The sequence below is a fragment of the Hyla sarda genome, chromosome 2 (genome assembly GCF_029499605.1).
Source record: "Hyla sarda isolate aHylSar1 chromosome 2, aHylSar1.hap1, whole genome shotgun sequence".
NCBI classification, from domain to species: Eukaryota; Metazoa; Chordata; class Amphibia; order Anura; family Hylidae; genus Hyla; species Hyla sarda.
Genome location: NC_079190.1, coordinates 500,821,173 through 500,843,350, shown reverse-complemented (window position 1 = coordinate 500,843,350; position 22,178 = coordinate 500,821,173). Strand labels below are relative to the sequence as shown.

The 22,178-nt window shown below is 43.7% G+C and overlaps 1 protein-coding gene across 2 annotated transcripts in view; it reads right to left on the bottom strand.

Moving 5' to 3' along the window:
- The window catches only part of LOC130357221 (gastrula zinc finger protein XlCGF67.1-like), a 52,384-nt gene that overhangs the window by 17,534 nt on the left and 12,672 nt on the right, over positions 1 to 22,178 (bottom strand). Inside the window, exons 2-5 of one of the 2 annotated variants that reach the window (XM_056559827.1) lie at positions 17,791 to 17,941; positions 17,097 to 17,678; positions 9,167 to 9,242; positions 2,776 to 3,930 (exon numbers count right to left, since the gene is read on the bottom strand). In XM_056559827.1, coding sequence (XP_056415802.1) covers positions 2,972 to 3,930; positions 9,167 to 9,200 — 993 coding nt within the window. In that variant the 5' untranslated portion in view covers positions 9,201 to 9,242; positions 17,097 to 17,678; positions 17,791 to 17,941 and the 3' untranslated portion in view covers positions 2,776 to 2,971. Of the gene's footprint in view, positions 1 to 2,775; positions 3,931 to 9,166; positions 9,243 to 17,096; positions 17,679 to 17,790; positions 17,942 to 22,178 lie in introns of those variants that run through there. The other variant, XM_056559828.1, reaches the window with a different exon arrangement.

Sequence of the window (22,178 nt, the reverse complement as noted above, 5' to 3'; positions counted from 1 at the left end):
GATACTGTATATATAATGTGAGGGGTGGAGTCACTTATGGGAGATACTGTATATATAATGTGAGGGGTGGAGTCACTTATGAGAGATACTGTATATATAATGTGAGGGGTGGACTCACTTATGGGATATACTGTATATATAATGTGAGGGGTGGACTCACTTATGGGAGATACTGTATATATAATGTGAGGGGTGGAGTCACTTATGGGATATACTGTATATAATGTGAGGGGTGGAGTCACTTATGGGAGATACTGTATATATAATGTGAGGGGTGGAGTCACTTATGGGAGATACTGTATATATAATGTGAGGGGTGGAGTCACTTATGGGATATACTGTATATAATGTGAGGGGTGGAGTCACTTATGGGATATACTGTATATATAATGTGAGGGGTGGAGTCACTTATGGGATATACTGTATATATAATGTGAGGGGTGGAGTCACTTATGGGATATACTGTATATATAATGTGAGGGGTGGAGTCACTTATGGGATATACTGTATATATAATGTGAGGGGTGGAGTCACTTATGGGATATACTGTATATATAATGTGAGGGGTGGAGTCACTTATGGGATATACTGTATATATAATGTGAGGGGTGGAGTCACTTATGGGAGATACTGTATATATAATGTGAGGGGTGGAGTCACTTATGGGATATACTGTATATATAATGTGAGGGGTGGAGTCACTTATGGGAGATACTGTATATATAATGTGAGGGGTGGACTCACTTATGGGATATACTATATATAATGTGAGGGGTGGAGTCACTTATGGGAGATACTGTATATATAATGTGAGGGGTGGAGTCACTTATGGGATATACTGTATATATAATGTGAGGGGTGGAGTCACTTATGGGATATACTGTATATATAATGTGAGGGGTGGAGTCACTTATGGAATATACTGTATATATAATGTGAGGGGTGGAGTCACTTATGGGATATACTGTATATATAATGTGAGGGGTGGAGTCACTTATGGGAGATACTGTATATATAATGTGAGGGGTGGACTCACTTATGGGATATACTATATATAATGTGAGGGGTGGAGTCACTTATGGGAGATACTGTATATATAATGTGAGGGGTGGAGTCACTTATGGGATATACTGTATATATAATGTGAGGGGTGGAGTCACTTATGGGATATACTGTATATATAATGTGAGGGGTGGAGTCACTTATGGGAGATACTGTATATATAATGTGAGGGGTGGAGTCACTTATGGGATATACTGTATATATAATGTGAGGGGTGGACTCACTTATGGGATATACTGTATATATAATGTGAGGGGTGGACTCACTTATGGGATATACTGTATATATAATGTGAGGGGTGGAGTCACTTATGGGATATACTGTATATAATGTGAGGGGTGGAGTCACTTATGGGAGATACTGTATATATAATGTGAGGGGTGGAGTCACTTATGGGATATACTGTATATATAATGTGAGGGGTGGAGTCACTTATGGGAGATACTGTATATATAATGTGAGGGGTGGAGTCACTTATGGGAGATACTGTATATATAATGTGAGGGGTGGACTCACTTATGAGAGACTCTATATACACATATATATCTATCTGTGGCTCTATTACCTACAACATGCCTAAGGAAGTGGCCAGGAGGAGATGTAATGTGTGGGGTATCCAGTGGGGGGCGCTCTTGAAATATCTTCACCTTTCCTCTTGGGTCTCTGTCGGTGTCGGGGGTCACTACCAGGGTTGCTTTTTCTTCAGGCTTGATGACGTGCAGAAGTTTTTATATAAACCTCTCCTAATGTATTTTAGATATTAATTTGATGATTTCGCTGTCCCATAGGGAGGGAATTTATCCAGAGGACCATTTTACACGGCGGTTTTTAAGGAAAACTTTCAGAGTCACCCGCACGAACCTGATAAAAATGATACTTGCCACAAGCGGGTCCGTTGCTCCATTGCAAAGTTCTTCTTATCCAGTTTATGAGAATTAGCAGTTTGGGGCGCAGGCGGGGTTCTGAAGGCTTATTCCAGTACGCTAACGTCACCGCTTCTGATTGGGTGCTCCGTCCAGCCCATAAATACGCCTATCCCCCCTCTGCCTCCTCCCTCGGCCTCCTCCCTCTGTTTTATGTCCTACTGCACATGTGTCGCTTCCTGGAAACATTGAGGAGCAGCGTGCGGCACAGATTCACAGCCGCAGCAATCTTGATGTACCCAGGAAGCGGCACATGCGTATTAGGACATAAAACAGAGCATAGAAGTAGAAAAAGTATACGCATATTTTATCAGCCGAGAGAAGCGCCGAACCAGAAGCGGATACGTCAGTGCGCCTTAGAAAGTCTTCGAAAAAGAGGAGTAACGTTGCAATGGAGCAACAGACCCGCTCGTGGCAAGGTTCATTTTAATCAGGGTCACCCTCAATACAGGCCTGTGCTTTACTGCAAGCAAACCTGCTGTGGAAAGCATGAAGACCAGAGGCCACCAACCCAGTCCTCAGGCCACCAACCCAGTCCTCAAGGCCACCAACCCAGTCCTCAAGGCCGCTGACAGTCCAGGATCTGAATTTTTCCTGTTCTATTCCAATGAGTAACTAAAACTACCCCAGAATGTTGGTTGGAATATCTCCTACTTATTTGTGGCAAAAACATTTCCCATATACTGTGTGGGAACTGAATATTGTCCCTTTCCTGTGTAAAATGCCAGATATTTCCGATTTTATCTCAGATGTTCCACAAGACCTGATTTCTGACATTCAGCATTCACTTTTCAACATCAAAAATGGCTTCTCCATGTTTTCGTTTTTTAATTGGTCAGATAATTTATTGGTGAAGAGTCTTTCCACAAACGGCTGCTCAGTGTTTAGAATAATCTCACAGGGAAACATTTTCCACATTCTGAACATGAACCTCCGGCTTTCCCTTTGTGTGGTTTCTTAGATGATCCCGAAGAGTTGGCTTATGCTTAAAAACATTTCCCACATACTGTACATGCAAATGATTTCTCCGCTTTGTGAGTTCTCAGATGCTCAGCAAGATTTGATGTGTGACTAAAACATTTTCCACATTCAGGACATGTATACGGCTTCTCCCCTGTGTGAGTTCTCTCATGTATAACAAGACCTATTTTCTGGCTAAAACACTTCCCACATTCAGAACAGGAAAATGGCTTCTCCCCTGTGTGAACTCTCTGATGTTTGAAAAGAGCTGATCTGGAATTAAAGCATTTTGTACATTCTGAACATGAATAGCACTTCTCCGCTGTGTGATTTTTAAGATGTTTCATAAGCTTTGATTTAAGACTAAAACACTTCCCACATTCAGGACATGAAAAGGTCTCCTCTCCTGTGTGAATTCTCCAATGGTCCACAAGATTTGATTTCCGACTAAAACATTTCCCACATTCAAAACATGAAAAAATCTGTTCACCAGTGTGAGTTTCCTGGTGTCGAATAAGACTTGATTTTCGACTAAAACTTTTTTCACATTCTAAACAAGAAAATGGTTTCTCCCCGGTATGAATCATCTGATGTCTAAGAAAATTTGATTTATCACTAAAGCTTTTCCCACATTCTGAACATATGTTTAGCTTCTCTCCTGTGGGAGGTATCAGATTAAATTTTTCTAATTCTGAACATGACAATAGTTTCTCTATAGTATGAATTTTATGATGTTCCTCCAGACTTGCTTTTTCACTAAAAGATTTCCTACATTCTGAACCTGAATATGGCTTCTCATCTATGTGAATTCTCTCCTGTTTGAAAAGATAAGATTTCTTTTCCAAATCTTTAGTACATTCAGAACTTGCAAAAATGTTATCCAGTCCAAGTCCAGGTCTTTTTTTGCCAATATGCAATTGATTATCATCTACATCATAACAAGGAGATACAAGATGTCCATGAGGGCCTCTCATCCAGTCTTCACCTGGAAAAGCAAACAATTTTCTGCTAACAAAATTGTTTTTATTTTCTACAAAAAAAAAAAACACACATACAACAAACAAGAAACAGGTAAAATACGGCACAATAAAGGTAAATCAAGATAGGGCTAGTTTTACACTGTATTCACAGTGCACGTTTGTCTAATTCTACAGGAAAGCTTCTGGTGTATACATAAGCATATCCATAGATCCTCATTACTTGATGAATAGCAAAAGGGCATCTATTCAGGTGACATCACTAGTTGTTATACGGAGGAACTTAGACCTCTGCACTTATTTATAGAGGAGGAAACCATAAAAAGTGGTATACTACCAAAAAATAATATAATTAATAACGCACAGTAGTCGACTTCCGTGATCAGACACTTATCCCCCATCATGCATATAATGGCTAAGTACTGGAATACCCCTTTAACCCCTTAACAACAATGGACGTAAATGTACATCATGGTAAGGTGGTACTTAAATGGTCACTCTCATTAAAACTAATTTTTGTTATTGCACTCCTTATGGTAAATGAAAAATATTTCTAATATACTTTGTTTAAAAAAAAATTAAGTTTTCTATGTTTTATTTGTGCTTAAAAAAGCTCAAGAGCACATTTTCCCCCAACTCATACACAGACTTTGGACCAAAGTCCAAACACAGGAAGTGCCACCTGGAGTATGGAGGAGGGGGGGGGGGTGTCCAACCAACAGCATATGGCAGTTATGTGTGAGAGGAGCTATGATTGGATGAGGCTGGACACCCCCCCCCCCACCCTCAGCACTCCAGGTGTCACTTCCTGTGTTTGGACTTTGGTCCAAAGTCTGTGTATGAGATGGGGGAAAATGTGCTCTTGAGCTTTTTTAAGCACAAATAAAACATAGAAAACTTCTTTTTTTTTTAAACAAAGTATATTAGAAATATTTTTCATTTACCATAAGGAGTGCAATAGCAAAAATTAGTTTTAATGAGAGTGACCCTTTAACACACCATGACGTACATTTACGCTCCGCCATGACCGCAAGCATCGGACCAATGCTTAAGTCATGCGTGGCAGGTACCGGCTGCTATCAGCAGCCAGGGACCCACCGGTAATGGTGGACATCCGCGATCGCTCAGATGTCTGCCATTAACCCCTCAGATGTAGTGATCAATACAGATAACGGCATCTGCACCAGGGCCTTACTTTAAATGGATGATCGGATTGTCCGCAGCGCTGCCGTGGAGATCCAGGGAAAGAAATGTGAAAAATCTCCTCCCCCAATATAAATGCAAAATCATCCGTTTTTCCCATTTTACCCCCAAAAAAGCATAAAAAAACAGAAACATATTTGGTATCGCCGAGTGCATAAAAGTCTGAACTTTCAAAATATATTGTTAATTATCCAATACGGTGTTCGGCGTAAACTTGAACTTAAAACGTAAAAAATTAAATAAATAAATTAATTAATAAATAAATTGCGGTTTTCATTTCAATTTTCCCACATAAATAATATTCAGGGATGTGGAATTCCTATCTCTCGGGACATGCAGTTCCGGGCGCCGGGCAGGTGAATTTTTCCGGCCCTTAGCCCGGCTTCGGGCAAGAAGGGCCGGACCTGACAAACTTGGTGGCGCTCAGCAGTCTGTATGGAGCGGGCTCCTGACTCCTGCCCGTTCCGTACTCTGCAGCCCCCGGCTGTTTTCAGTATCCGGGGGCCGCCGCTAATAGCCAGCATGTGGCGATCGCCGCGGCTGGCTATTATACCTTTAGATCTAAAGGGACATGTGAATGCTCCCTGGTGGTCCAGTGGGGTGGACCACTATAGAGGTAGCCGGAGGTCTTACCTCTGTTCCCTGGTGTCCCGTGGCTCTGTCATGGATAGATCCTGGCTGGACTAGGCTCTATCAATGGATCGCAGAGCACACAGATCAATGAAGTACAATAGAACTATTGATCTGTATGAGGAATCTAATGATTCCTCCTAAAATTTTAACAAAGTGTAAAAAAAAAAAAAAAAATTATTTTAATAAACGTTTAAAAGACACACACATTAACCCCTTCCATGTTAAAAGTTCAAATCCCCCCCCTTTTCCTATATAAAAACATGTAAACATAATAAAAATAAACACTTCGTATTGCTGTGTGTGTAATTGTACGAACTATTAAAATATAAAACATTATGTATCCCATACGGTAAACGACGTAAATGTAAAAAAAAATAAATACCAAACCACAGAATTGCAATTTTTATAATATCCCAGAAAAAAAAAAAAGGTCAAAAGCGATTAAAAAGTCAGATCAATACCAAAATGGTACCGATCCAAAAAAAACTGATTATGGCGCAAAAAAGGAGCCCTCATACAGCCTGGTAAGTGAAAAAGAAATATATATATATATATATATATAAAAAAAAAAAAAAAAAATAGCTACAGGGGTCAAAAAATGGCAATTAAAAAAGTTCCATTTTTTTTTTAAATTACTAGAACATGACGGACACTATACAAATCTGGTATTGCTGTAATCATGCGGCCTAAAGTATAAAAACAATATGTTGTTATCTCAACCGCAAGGTAAATGGCGCAGAAAATAAAACCACCAAATTTGCTAAATTATCTTTTACTATTTCACTTTCACTTCACCGATTATTATATATATTTTTGGTTCGGAGAATATGAAAAATTAAAAGGCATCATTATAGTAGGTAGTTCTGGCTATGATAGGGCGAGGAGGAAAAAACAAGAATGTAAAAGCGAAAATTGTCCCGGACAAGTGGATCGTCATGAGGGACAAGTAGATTTTGCTCCGTTTTAGTCCCGTGGACAAGTAGTTTTTTAATTAAATTTCCACACCCCTGTGGTCCTTAAGGGGTTAAGGCATCTTTCACACTTAAATGGTTACTTTTGTTTGGTATTGGTAAATAGTTACTCTTGTTTTATACAACGTCCCTCCATTTTTATAAAATATCTGATTCCTAACATTCCTATTAATCACTATTAACCAGAAATGGATTCTTACTCTGGGGAAAAAAAGTTCTTAAAGGGGTATTCCAGGCAAAAACTTTTTTTATATATATATATATATATATATATATATATATATATATATATATATATATATATATATATATATATATATATATATATATATATATCAACTGGCTCAGGAAAGATTTGTAAATTACTTCTATTAAAAAATCTTAATCCTTCCAATAGTTATTAGCTTCTGAAGTTGAGTTGCTGTTTTCTGTCTAACTGCTTTCTGATGACTCACGTCCCGGGAGCTGTCCTGTTCCTATGGGGATATTCTCCCATCATGCACAGCTCCCGGGACGTGACATCATCATTGAGCAGTTAGACAGAAAACTTCAGAAGCTAATAACTATTGGAAGGATTAAGATTTTTTAATAGAAGTAATTTACAAATCTATTTAACTTTCCGGAGCCAGTTGATATATAAAAAAAAAGTTTTTGCCTGGAATACCCCTTTAAGTCTTGACTACTAGGCCTTTCTCTTCCCCGCAACCTGTTGCCCACTGCCTGTTGTTATGGGAAATCTGTCTCTAGGAACAGCCTTTGGAAGACAGATTACAGGAAGTAGGGGGTGGGGCTTAGCCATGTGTTCTGTGCTGAAGAGACTGTGTCCCTGCATCTGTGAGGGTCCTGAGAATCTGCATTGTCCATTCAGGCAAAGGCAGTGCACCAGTAATCTCTTCACCCCCCTCCCTCCTTAAGACTAAATACCCTAATGTGCCTGGACCTAAGGGACCACCATGGCTTCTGTATACTTAAAGGGGTACTTTGCCCCTAGACATGTTATCCCCTATCCAATGGGACCCCCCGTGATATATCCGGCCTGGTGTTGCTGCGTTACAGTTACGGAAGCCTTGGTCTTCTGTGATCCAGATGTCACACCATGCCCCCTCCATTCATGTCTATGGGAGGGGGCATGATGGCTAGTACACAGCAGTCACGCCTCTTCTCATACACATGCATGGAGGGGGGCATGGTGGCTGTGTTCGTCAGTCATCCGACACGGAGCGGAGCTTGCACCGGATGACTGGAGTGTTGCTGCAGAGATCCCCAGTGGCCAGATCCCCGCAATCAGACATCTTATTCCCTATCCTCTGGACAGGTGATAACATGTCTAGCAACGGAGTACCCCTTTAAAGGGATACTCCACTGAAACACATTTTTAAATCAACTGGTGCCAAAAAATTAAAACAGATTTGCAAATAATTTCTATTTAAAAATCTTAATCCTTCCAGTTCTTATCAGCTGCTGTATACTACAGAGGAAGTTCTTTTCTTTTTGAATTTCCTTTCTGTCTGACCACAGTGCTCTCTGCTAACGCCTCTGTCCATTTTAGGACCTGTCCAGCCAGAGAAGGAGCAAATCCCCATAGCAAACCTATCCTGCTGCGGACAGTTCCTAAAATGGACAGAGGTGTCAGCAGAGAGAACTGTGGTCGTGACAGAAAGGAAATTCAAAAAAAAGAACAGAACTTCCTGTGGGGCATATAGCAGCTGATAAGTACTGGAAGGATTAAGATTTTTAAATAGAAGTAATTTACAAATCTGGCACCAGTTGATTAAAAAATTTTTTTTTTTTTTTTTTTCCGGGGAATACCCCTTTAAAGGGGTAGTCCAGTGGTGAAAAACTTATCCCCTATCCTAAGGATAGGGGATAAGTTTGAGATCGCGGGGGGTCCGACCGCTGGGGCCCCCTGCGATCTCTCTGTACGGGGCCCCGGCTCTCCGCCGAGATAGCGGGTGTCGACCCCCGCACGAGGCGGCGGCCGACACGCCCCCCCAATACATCTCAATGGCAGAGCCGGAGATTGCCGAAGGCAGCGCTTCGGGCTCTGCCATAGAGTTGTATTGAGGGGGCGTGTCGGCCGTCGCCTCGTGCGGAGGTCGACACGCCCCCTTCCAGCGGGCTGTCGGGGCTCCGTACAGGAGATCGCGGGGGGCCCCAGGGGTCGGACCCCCCGCGATCTGCAACTTATCCCCTATCCTTAGGATAGGGGATAAGTTGCTCACCACTGTATCACCACTAGACTACTCCTTTAAGACTAAAAACCCTAAAATATAAATTCAAATGGTAAAAGGCTATATTATAGTACCAGGTAACTTTTACTCTGACCAGCACCAAGAAAAGATCAGCAGGTATCTATGTATTGTTATATCTTCTCCACTGGAAACAGAAGGTTCAAAAGTAAAAAATAAATAAAAATAAAAAAATGGAAGGCACTTACCATTCTCCAATATGGGGTTTTCAAGTCCGCTCATTGTTCCTCCAGAACTTTCCTGTAAGGATCTCACATTACGGACCTTAGAAAGGGACAAAAATGAACCTTAGTTTGTCTCTTAGAAGGAATAAACCATTTTGGCCTGAAAGAAAAAAGGCTATCCCCTCCTAGTCTTTCCTCACAAGTAGAGATGAGCGAACTTACAGTAAATTCGATTCGTCACGAACTTCTCGGCTCGGCAGTTGATGACTTTTCCTGCATAAATTAGTTCAGCCTTCAGGTACTCCGGTGGGCTGAAAAAGGTGGATACAGTCCTAGGAAAGAGTCTCCTAGGACTGTATCCACCTTTTCCAGCCCACCGGAGCACCGGAAAGCTGAACTAATTTATGCAGGAAAAGTCATCAACTGCCGAGCAGAGAAGTTCGTGACGAATCGAATTTACTGTAAGTTCGCTCATCTCTGCTCACAAGTAATATTCTCCATATTCTAGAACAGTGGTCTCAAACTGTGGTCCTCCAGATGTGGAAAAACTTCAATTCCCAGCATGCCCGGACAGCCATCGGCTGTCCGGGCATGCTGGGAGTTGAAGTTTTGCAACATCTGGAGGGCCACAATTTGAGACCACTGTTCTAGATGATGTTACACATGTTTTGTAAGGCTGCGTTCACACGGCCGTCTAGACCTGTCCCGTTCTTCTCCCGACAAAAATTAAACACAAACTTTAAAAAAAATATAAGAAGGACAATAATGGATGTTATCCGTTTGTATCCATTATTGTTCAGTTAACCCCTAAAGGACGCAGCGTTTTTCCGTTTTTGCATTTTCATTTTTTCCTCATCACCTTCTAAAAATCTTAACGCTTTCAATTTTGCACATAAAATTCCATATGATGCTTATTTTTTGCGCCACCAATTCTACTTTGCAGTGATATCATTCATTTTACCCAAAAATCCACAACGAAACAGAAAAAAAATTCATTGTGCGACAAAATTGAAGAGAAAAATTTCATTTTTTAACTTTTGGGGGCTTCCGTTTCTACGCAGTGCATATTTCGGTAACAATGACACCTTATCATTATTCTGTAGGTCCATACGATTAAAATGATCCCCTACTTATATAGGTTTGATTTTGTCGTACTTCGGAAAAAATCATAACTACATGCAGGAAAATTAATACGTTTAAAATTGTCATCTTCTGACCCCTATAACTTTATTATTCCGTGTACGGGCCGGTATGAGGGCTCATTTTTTGCGCCGTGATCTGAAGTTTTTATTGGTACCATTTTTGTATTGACCTGACTTTTTGATCTCTTTTTATTCATTTTTTCTTGATATGGAATTCTTTGGAATTTTTTTGCGCGTACGCCATTGACCGTGCGGTTTAATTAATTATATATTTTTATAGTTTGGACATTTCCGCACGCGGCGATACCACATATGTTTATTTTTATTTACACTTTTTTTTTTTTTATGGGAAAAGGGGGGGGGGGGTGATTCAAACTTATTAGGGAAGGTGTTAAAATGGACTTTGTTAACTTTTTTGAAACTTTTTTTTGCAGTGCTATAGCTCCCATAGGGACCTATAACACTGCACACACTGATCTTTTACACTGATCCCTGCAAAGCCATAGCTTTGCATGGATCAGCGAGAAAGGGGCTCGATTGCTCAAGTCTGTAGCTCAGGCTTGGAGCAATCAAACCCCGATCGAACGCCGCGGAGACAGGTAAGGAGACCTCCGCTCACGTCCTAGCTGATCGGGACATCTCGATTTTATCGCAATGTCCGGATCAGCCCGACTGAGCTGCCGGGAAGCGTTTGCTTTCACTTTCAGACGCGGCGGTCAACTTTGATCGCCGTGTCTGAAGGGTTAATAGCGCACGGCACAACGATCGTGCTATGAATAGCAGCCGGGACCAACCCAGTGTGATGCGGGGTCACGGCGTGACCCCGTTTTAAACACCGGGACCGGGCTCAGGGCGTACAGGTACGTCCTGAGTCCTTAAGAGGTTAAGGACGCAGCGTTTTTCCTTTTTAATATTTTCATTTTTTCCTCATCACCTTCTAAAAATCAGAACGCTTTCAATTTTGCACCTAAAATTCCATATGATGGCTTATTTTTTGCGCCACCAATTCTACTTTGCAGTGACATTAGTCATTTTACCCAAAAATCCACGGCAAAACAGAAAAAAAATTAATTGTGCAACAAAATTGAAGAAAAAATTTAATTTTGTAACTTTTGGGGGCTTCCGTTTCTACGCAGTACATTTTTCGGTAAAAATGACACCTTATCTTTATTCTGTAGGTCCATATGGTTAAAATGATCCCCTACTTATATAGGTTGGATTTTGTCGCACTTCGGAAAAAAATCATAACTACATGAAGGAAAATGTATATGTTAAAAATCGTTATCTTCTGACCCCTATAACTTTTTTATTTTTCCGCGTACGGGCCGGTATGAGGGCTCATTTTTTGCGCCCTGTTCTGAAGTTTTTAGCGGTACCATTTTTGTATTGATCGTACTTTTTGATCGCTTTTTACTCATTTTTTCATGATATAAAAAGTGACCAAAAATATGTTATTTTGGAATTTTTTTGCGCGCACGCCATTGACCATGCGGTTTAATTAATTATACATTTTTATAGTTCTGACATTTCCGCACGCGGCGATACCACATTTTTATTTACACAGTTTTTTTTTTTTATGGGAAAAGGGGGGTGATTCAAACTTATTAGGGAAGGGGTTAAATGACTTTTGTTAACTTTTTTTTAAACTTTTTTTTGCACGGTTATAGCTCCCATAGGGACCTATAACACTGCACACACTGATCTCCTATGCTGATCCCTGCATAGCCATAGCTTTGCACGGATCAGCGAGATAGGGGCTCGATTGCTCAAGCCTGTAGCTCAGGCTTGGAGCAATCAAACCCCGATCGGACGCGGCGGAGCAAGGTAAAGGGACCACCGCTCACGTCCTAGCTGATCGGGATATCTCGATTTTATCGCAATGTCCGGATCAGCCCGACTGAGCTGCCGGGAAGCGTTTGCTTTCACTTTCAGACGCGGCGGTCAACTTTGATCGCCGCGTCTGAAGGGTTAATAGCGCGCGGCACAACGAACGGTGCCGTGCGCTATTAGCCCAGGGTCCCGGCTATGAATAGCAGCCAGGACCGACCCGGTGTGATGCGGGGTCACGGCGTGACCCGGTTTTAAACACAGGGACCGGGTGTAGGGCGTACAGGTACACCCTGAGTCCTTAAGAGGTTATGCTGAGAAGTAAAAACTGATCAAAAAACGGATTGAAAAAAAACCTATGCAAACAGATGTCATTAAAGGCTTATCCGTTTTCCATAGACTTCAATGTTAAATTTACTGTATCAGTTTTTTCTTCCGTTTTTTTTTCACGGAAGAAAAAAATACTGCATGTGCCGTTTTTTCTGCCGTCAAAAGAACGGAAATGAGAGCAGACGGGTACAAACGGATGTAAACGGATTGTAAAAAAAATCCCATTGACATGAATGGAATCTTTTTTAAACCGTTTATAAATCAGCCTGCAAGAACAGAACCGAAACGGTGATAAAAAAAATCAAAAAAAACAGGGACAGACGGCCGTGTGAACGCACCCTAAAGCTGTAAGACTATGTCCATATCTTTCAGTAAATAAAGTCATCTTTTAGCCTTACCACAGCTGACTGGCATTGTGCTGTTATTTAGTCGATAATTTACAGTCCAGAACGTGACATTTTTTTTATATTGATTCTTCATTGCCAAGGACGTGGCTATAAAAGGAAGACATTTAGCAAACTAAAGAAAATTAAACTAAAAACCATTTGTGACCACAACCTTCCACGGCCAACAGCGGATCAAACAGAGTGCAGTGCCCCGATACCCATGATACAGCTACAACATAGAAGAGGCTGTTGTGTGGCCGAGAAAACCTCCTGAGTGTTTGTATGGGGTACTGGGAATTGACTTGCATAACTCTTTGTACGTTGCATTGCCATGATAGCATACACTGAAGTCTCACAGCTGTTTGCTATGCAGAAGCTTCCAGAAAGGCTGCGAGATGAGTCCCTAGTCCAGGCCCCTTTCTCCAAAGGGCTGAACCCAAACCAGTTTGTTCTGGCAGAGCAAAACCTCTCTTAGCTCTGCTCCCACTAGGTAGATCTACACCTAGTAAAGTTTAGGCCCAAAGAGTGAGAACCCCTGGTTGAGGGTAAGTTAAAGGAAAACTGTCACCATGATCACTCACACTAAACCCAATACACAGGGTTATAGTGTGGGTGACCAGGAGTCCAAAGAGGGGTCACTTGCCATATTCCAATCAGTGGCTCCTGTGATATTGCTGGACCAAAGTCCTGTTCTCAATTCAGTTACCTGCGCGCAGGAGGCGGGGCCCGAATGGTTGTCCACCCCCTGCTTCTATCTGCCTCCTGAAACAATCTGCCTCGTTTACTATATTCAAATTCTGCGCTGCGCTCTGAGGCAGTAGCGCAAGCGCAGTTAGTTTACAGACAGCTCTCACATCCTAGTGATGGGAGTCACATGTCACGTGAGCGCTGCGCTCCGAGGCCGGTCATACGCTCTGGCACAGTAGCAGAGCGCTCTGGCAAGAAGAGCCCTTACGTCACTAGGATGTGAGAGCTGTCTGTAAACTAACTGCGCTTGCGATACTGCCTCAGAGCGCAGCGCAGAATTTAAATATAGTAATAGAGGAAGATTGTTTCAGGAGGCAGATAGAAGCAGGGGGCGGACAACCATTGGGGCCCCACCTCCTGCGCGCAGGTAACCGAATTGAGAACAGGACTTTCGTCGGGCAATATCACAGGAGCCACTGGATGGAATTTGGTAAGTGACCCCTCTTTGCACTCCTGGTCACCCACACTATAACCCTGTGTATTGGGTGAGTGTTTTCCTTTAAAAAGTCTCTTTAGTGTTCTTTTTGTCCTGTTTAAAGGGGAACTCCGTTGACCTATTACCCCTATGCAAAGGATAGGGGATAAGATGCCTGATCGTGGGGGTCCCGCTGCTGGAACCCATCTGCAATCTCTGAGCAGACACCCAGCATTCTGAAAATTATGCTTAGAACGCTCGGTTTGGCCGGCCGTGGTGGTGATGTCAGGCCATGCCCCCTCCATTCATGTCTATGGGAGGGGGTGTGACGGCCCGACCCCCACGATCAGACTTCTTATCCCCTTATCCTTTCAATAGGGGATAAGATGTCTAGAAACAAGAGTTCCCCTTCAGGTCAAAGCATTCTACAAGCAAATCTTAAAGGGGTACTGCACTGCCCCAGCGTCCAGAACATTTAGTTCAGAACACCGGGTGCTGGCTGTGAGGGTTGTGACATCACTCCACGTACCCTCAATGCAAGTCTATGGGAGGGGGCATGACAACAGCCACTCCTCCCATTGACTTGAATTAAGGGGCGTGGTGTGACTTAACGAGAAGGCCTGACCATGACGTCACGACCCCCGCAGCACGCACCCAGCATTCGGAACTAAATGTTCCGGATACTGGGGCAGTGGAGTACCCCTTTAAGTCCTGTTCTAGTTGCAAGCATCATCACACCTTAGAAATATCTGGGCTGCCTGTGCAGCGATCATGTGAGCACTTTGTGGAGTTAAAGGGGTACTCCACCCCTAGACATCTTATCCCCTATCCAAAGGATAGGGGATAAGATGTCTGATCACAGGGGTCCCGCTGGTGGGGACCCCCGCAATATAGCATGCGACACCTACAGCGGAAGCGCTGGAGGGTCTGAGTTCCGACCACCGGAACGGAAGTCCGTGACGTCACGCCCCGTCCCCTCAATGCAAGTCTATGGGAGGGGGCACCTCCGCCACCGTGTGACGTCACGCCCCGTCCCCTCAATGCAAGTCTATGGGAGGGGGCATGACGCCCCCTCCCATAGACTTGCATTGAGGGGACAGGCCGTCACGCCCCCTCCCATAGACTTGCATTGAGGGGACGGGCCATCACGCCCCCTCCCATAGACTTGCATTGAGGGGACGGGCCGCCACGCCCCCACCCATAGACTTGCATTGAGGGGACCGGCCATCACGCCCCCTCCCATAGACTTGCATTGAGGGGACGGGCCGTCACGCCCCCTCCCATAGACTTGCATTGAGGGGACGGGCCATCACGCCCCCTCCCATAGACTTGCATTGAGGGGACGGGCCATCACGCCCCCTCCCATAGACTTGCATTGAGGGGACGGGCCGCCACGCCCCCACCCATAGACTTGCATTGAGGGGACCGGCCATCACGCCCCCTCCCATAGACTTGCATTGAGGGGACGGGCCGTCACGCCCCCTCCCATAGACTTGCATTGAGGGGACGGGCCGTCACGCCCCCTCCCATAGACTTGCATTGAGGGGACGGGCCATCACGCCCCCTCCCATAGACTTGCATTGAGGGGACGGGCCATCACGCCCCCTCCCATAGACTTGCATTGAGGGGACGGGCCGTCACGCCCCCACCCATAGACTTGCATTGAGGGGACCGGCCATCACGCCCCCTCCCATAGACTTGCATTGAGGGGACGGGCCGTCACGCCCCCTCCCATAGACTTGCATTGAGGGGACGGGCCATCACGCCCCCTCCCATAGACTTGCATTGAGGGGACGGGCCATCACGCCCCCTCCCATAGACTTGCATTGAGGGGACGGGCCATCACGCCCCCTCCCATAGACTTGCATTGAGGGGACGGGCCATCACGCCCCCTCCCATAGACTTGCATTGAGGGGACGGGCCGCCACGCCCCCACCCATAGACTTGCATTGAGGGGACCGGCCATCACGCCCCCTCCCATAGACTTGCATTGAGGGGACGGGCCGTCACGCCCCCTCCCATAGACTTGCATTGAGGGGACGGGCCATCACGCCCCCTCCCATAGACTTGCATTGAGGGGATGGGCCGCCACGCCCCCACCCATAGACTTGCATTGAGGGGACCGGCCATCACGCCCCCTCCCATAGACTTGCATTGAGGGGACGGGCCGTCACGCCCCCTCCCATAGACTTGCATTGAGGGGACGGGCCATCACGCCCCCTCCCATAGACTTGCATTGAGGGGATGGGCCGTCACGCCCCCTCCCATAGACTTGCATTGAGGGGACGGGCCGTCACGCCCCCTCCTATAGACTTGCATTGAGGGGACGGGGCGTGACGTCACACGGGGGCGGAGTCGTGACGTCACGGACTTCCGTTCCGGTGGTCGGGACCCAGACCCTCCAGCGCTTCCGCTGCCGCATGCTATATTGCGGGGGTCCCCAGCGGCGGGACCCCCACGATCAGACATCTTATCCCCTATCCTTTGGAAAAGGGATAAGATGTCTAGGGGTGGAGTACCCCTTTAAGAGGATTTCACCCAAACAGTTGTCTCCAGTTCATGCTGTAAAAGCATCATACTCAAATGTCCAGCTACTAAGAGTGCGTGCGTCGCCAAAGGAGGACAAAGCTGAACAAGGACCCCTCTGTGTACACTAATCTCTTTAGTGACCTAGAGTCGAAATTAGCGCTGGGCGGCTACACACATAAACACAAAAGTTCTTCAGTGTACGCCCTGTATATAGGTCATCGTGACTAAATGTACATGTATTTACATCACAGTAAGTCAACCTGTGTAGGCCTATTACACTAGATAGCAAATAACGTGAACATTCCTGTAATATATCTGCAATGCCCGATACACGACCAAGGGACTTTTCACTGAACATTCAGTAAAGTTTTTTCAAGCTATCGAATTGTTCTTATTCCTTCACAACTTTGGCAATAGGATTTAGGGCTTACAGGGGACCCTTAGATTAGCTCCAGCAGCCGATTACATGACATTACTATCTACATCCCTAAGGGACAACACCACCTAGTTGGCTTGTACTACAACACTCATCTAATACATCACCTCCGCTAAAGGAGATTTATAGAAACTTCATCTACCTGATGGTCCAGTGGGATATCCTCCTCTTCCTCTTTACAATCCTGGGGATATAGAGGACGGGGACATCTCTCGGGGGGATTTATACTACTGGATCCATCTATAGGAAATAAACACAGTGACTGAATCCATTGTTATATGTGATGATCAGATGATGGGGGAATCTAGGAGATCCACAAACCTGCTCTCTCCTCTTACCTGGTGATGTGAGGGACTGGTGATCCTCCATCATGACCTGATCCTTGTACAGATCCTTGTGTCCTAATAAATACTCCCACTCCTCCATGGAGAAATAGACAGTGACATCCTGACACCTTATAGGAACCTGACACAGACAATGATACAATTCTCCTCCAGACACTTCATACCTTGGTGTTATTGTATAATGTCCCAGCATTCCCAGCAGCGCTCACCTCTCCAGTCAGCAGCTCAGTGATCCTGGAGGTAAGTTCTAGGATCTTCTGCTCATGTATCAGTGAATGAGGTGGAGGCTCCTCGGGGGCGGGGCTCTGGCTCCTGCTCCAGCCTCCTGACACACGGGGTGTCACACACTCACCAGACGACTTCTTCACTACTGTGTAATCCTGTGTATGGGGAGACACTGATCACTACAGAGAGAAGAAGAATCCCGCACCTTTCCGCTCATTTCCCTGCTTTATTAATAGAGATACAAGTGAGGTCATGTGACCCGCTCACCTCTCCAGTGATCCAGTAGATCATCTCTAGGGTGAGATCTAATATCCTCCCAGACATGTGGTCTCTGTCCTCCATCTTTGGTCGGTCACTGATAACAAGGACCAGCGTATTTCAGTAATGTTTAGCTACGATAGTCCTGGACCTAAGGAACCTGAGGAGAAGTAAGGAGGATTTACATGAAGTATAATGGGGGAGATTTATCAAAACCTGTAGAGAGGCAAAGTTGCCCATAGCAACCAATCAGATCACTGCTTTCATTTTTAACAAGGCCTCTGAAAAATGAAAGCAGCGATCTGATTGGTTGCTATGGGCAACTTAGCCTCTTTACAGGTTTTGATAAATCTCCCTAAATGTCTGACTTATTGTGACTCCTAGAACTACTGATACCAGCATGCAATAGAGGTGTGAATATTTAGGACGTCATCCGGACATCACTGATGCATAATAAATACCGGATAATGACAATAATAATCATTAATATTAATTATTATGTATTCATTTATTCAGCCATAAATGCACAAATTTACAACAAAGACTGTCGTCCCCCTACCCCCCACCCCAAAAAAAAAAAAAAAAGAGGGAAAATAAACTGTAGCAGTTTTTACAACTAGAGATGAGCGAACTTACAGTAAATTCGATTCGTCACGAACTTCTCGGCTCGGCAGTTGATGACTTTTCCTGCATAAATTAGTTCAGCTTTCCGGTGCTCCGGTAGGCTGGAAAAGGTGGATACAGTCCTAGGAGACTCTTTCCTAGGACTGTATCGACCTTTTCCAGCCCACCGGAGCACCGGAAAGCTGAACTAATTTATGCATTAAAAGCCATCAACTGCCGAGCTGAGAAGTTTGTGACGAATCGAATTTACTGTAAGTTCGCTCATCTCTATTTACAACATTTCTTTATGTTTTTTTAAGGCTACAAATATAAAACAAAAATCCGCTGTGAGAGAGTATGGCATGAAAATGAGAGGACTACACAACTTCCTGTTGAGGGTGAATCAGACTGATGTCGGTACATTTAGTGATAACACTATATTAGTAAGGGATTTATCTTGGATCTTATTTGAATAAAAAACTTTTATGAAGACAGAATACCCCTTTAAAAAGGGGTACTCCACTCCCCAGCATTCGGAACATATATTTCCGAACGCTGGGTGCCGCTTTCGGGTGTCGCCACCCCGCCCGCTCAATGCAAGTCTATGGGAGGGGGCAGGATGTCACAAAGGGGGCGCGGCGACCCCCGAAGCCAGCATCCAGCGTTCGGAACTAAATGTTCCCGAATGCTGGGGAGTGGAGTACCCCTTTAAAGAGCAGCCCTGATATATATATAGAGAGAGAGAGAAGAGAGTGTATAGAGGAGTGTGCATAGTGTGTATATAGAGGAGTGTATAGAGGAGAGTGTATATAGTGTGTATATAGAGGAGTGTATAGAGGAGAGTGAATAGTGTGTATATAGAGGAGTGTGTATAGTCTGTATATAGAGGAGTGTGTATAGTCTGTATATAGAGGAGAGTGTATAGTGTGTATATAGAGGAGAGTGTATAGTCTGTGTATAGAGGAGTGTGTATATAGAGGAGAGTGTATAGTCTGTATATAGAGGAGTGTGTATAGTCTGTATATAGAGGAGAGTGTATAGTCTGTATATAGAGGAGTGTGTATAGTGTGTATATAGAGGAGTGTATAGAGGAGAGTGTATATAGTGTGTATATAGAGGAGTGTATAGAGGAGAGTGAATAGTGTGTATATAGAGGAGTGTGTATAGTGTGTATATAGAGGAGTGTGTATAGTCTGTATATAGAGGAGTGTGTATATAGAGGAGAGTGTATAGTCTGTATATAGAGGAGTGTGTATAGTCTGTATATAGAGGAGAGTGTATAGTCTGTATATAGAGGAGTGTGTATAGTGTGTATATAGAGGAGTGTATAGAGGAGAGTGTATATAGTGTGTATATAGAGGAGTGTATAGAGGAGAGTGAATAGTGTGTATATAGAGGAGTGTGTATAGTCTGTATATAGAGGAGAGTGTATAGTGTGTATATAGAGGAGTGTGTATAGTCTGTGTATATAGAGGAGTGTGTATATAGTGAGGAGTGTGTATATAGTCTGTGTATATAGAGGAGTGTGTATATAGAGAGGAGTGTGTATATATAGGAGAGTGTATATAGTCTGTATATAGAGGAGTGTGTATAGTCTGTGTATATAGAGGAGTGTATATAATCTGTATATAGAGGAGAGTGTATAGTGTGTATATAGAGGAGTGTATATAGTCTGTATATAGAGGAGTGTGTATAGTCTGTATATAGAGGAGTGTGTATAGTCTGTATATAGAGGAGTGTGTATAGTCTGTATATAGAGGAGTGTATATAATCTGTATATAGAGGAGAGTGTATAGTGTGTATATAGAGGAGTGTATATAGTCTGTATATAGAGGAGTGTGTATAGTCTGTATATAGAGGAGAGTGTATAGTCTGTATATAGAGGAGAGTGTATATAGAGGAGTGTGTATATAGTCTGTATATAGAGGAGTGTATATAGTCTGTATATAGAGGAGTGTGTATATAGAGGAGTGTGTATATAGTCTGTATATAGAGGAGTGTGTATATAGTCTGTATATAGAGGAGTGTGTGTATATAGAGGAGAGTGTATAGTCTGTATATAGAGGAGAGTGTATATAGTCTGTATATAGAGGAGAGTGTATAGTGTGTATATAGAGGAGTGTATATAGTCTGTATATAGAGGAGTGTGTATAGTCTGTATATAGAGGAGAGTGTATAGTCTGTATATAGAGGAGAGTGTATATAGAGGAGTGTGTATATAGTCTGTATATAGAGGAGTGTATATAGTCTGTATATAGAGGAGAGTGTATAGTGTGTATATAGAGGAGTGTGTATATAGAGGAGTGTGTATATAGTCTGTATATAGAGGAGTGTGTATATAGTCTGTATATAGAGGAGTGTGTGTATATAGAGGAGAGTGTATAGTCTGTATATAGAGGAGAGTGTATATAGTCTGTATATAGAGGAGAGTGTATACTCTGGGGGACATGTATCATTTCCAGTGTATAATAGAAGTTTTTTACCCCTCTGCCTGTTGTGTAAATTTGGCGCAGCTGTGTTAAATTTATCATTCTTGCGCAGCTACTTTCTTGAATTGCGTTTACATTTAGAATTCTCCTCAGAGCATAAATTTACACCGCAGCTCTATTTAGTAGGAGCTTTGTCTGCAGCGTTTCTGCACCTAAACAGTAATTGTGTCCTCGTTATTAGTTTTAGAATTTTTTTTCTTCATTATGTAGAGTTTTAATCTCACAATAATACCACTTTTTGCACCCAATTATAACATCAATTATACCAATGTCCTTATTCTTCATTTAACATCTGTGACACCCCTGTGCAAATCACCTCAAATGTACATGGTGCACTCTACCTTATGGGCCTTGTTGTGCGCCCGCAGAGCACTTTGCGCCCACATATGTGGTATCTCCGTACTCCGGCTAAATTGTGTCCCAAAAAATGGGGATCTTTTTTCCCATTTACCTCTTGTGAAAATGAAAAGTATGCGGCAATACCTGCATGTCAGTGTAAATAATTTTATTTTTATACACTAACATACTGGTGTAGACTCCAACTGTTCCTTTTCATAAGGGGTAAAAGGAGAAAAAGCCCCCCAAAATCTGTAAGGCAATTTCTCCCGAGTACGGCGATACCCCATATGTGACCCTAAAATGTTGCCTTGAAATACGACAGGGCTCCAAAGTGAGAGAGCGCCATGCACATTTGAGGCCTAAATTAGGGTTTTGCATAAGGGTGGACATAGGGGTATTCTATGCCAGTGTTTCCCAAACAGGGTGCCTCCAGCTGTTGCAAAACTCTGGGAGTTGTTGTTTTGCAACAGCTGGAGGCTCCATTTTGGAAACAGTGCCGTACCAGACGTTGTTCATATTTATTGGGGAGGGGAGGGGGGCTGTGTAGCGGTATGTGTATATATAGTGTTTTTTACTTATTTTATTTAAGTGTAGTGTAGTGTAGTGTGTTTAGGGTACAGTCACACGGGCGGGGGTTCACAGCGAGTTTGCTGCATCTCAATCTTGCAGCACTCCCTGTAAACCTCCACCCATGTGAGTGTACCCTGTCCATTCACATTGGGGGGAGGGGGGAAACATCCAGCTGTTGCAAAACTACAACTCCGAGCATGCCCTTTGGCTGTCCGTGCATGCTGGGAGTTGTAGTTTTGCAACAGCTGGAGGCACACTGGTTGCAAAACACGGAAACAGACTCAGTGTTTCACAACCAGTGCGCCTTCAGATGTTGCAAAAACTACAAATCTCAGCATGCAGTGACAGCAGGAGGACATGCTGGAACTTGTAGTTATGCAACAGCTGGAGGCATAC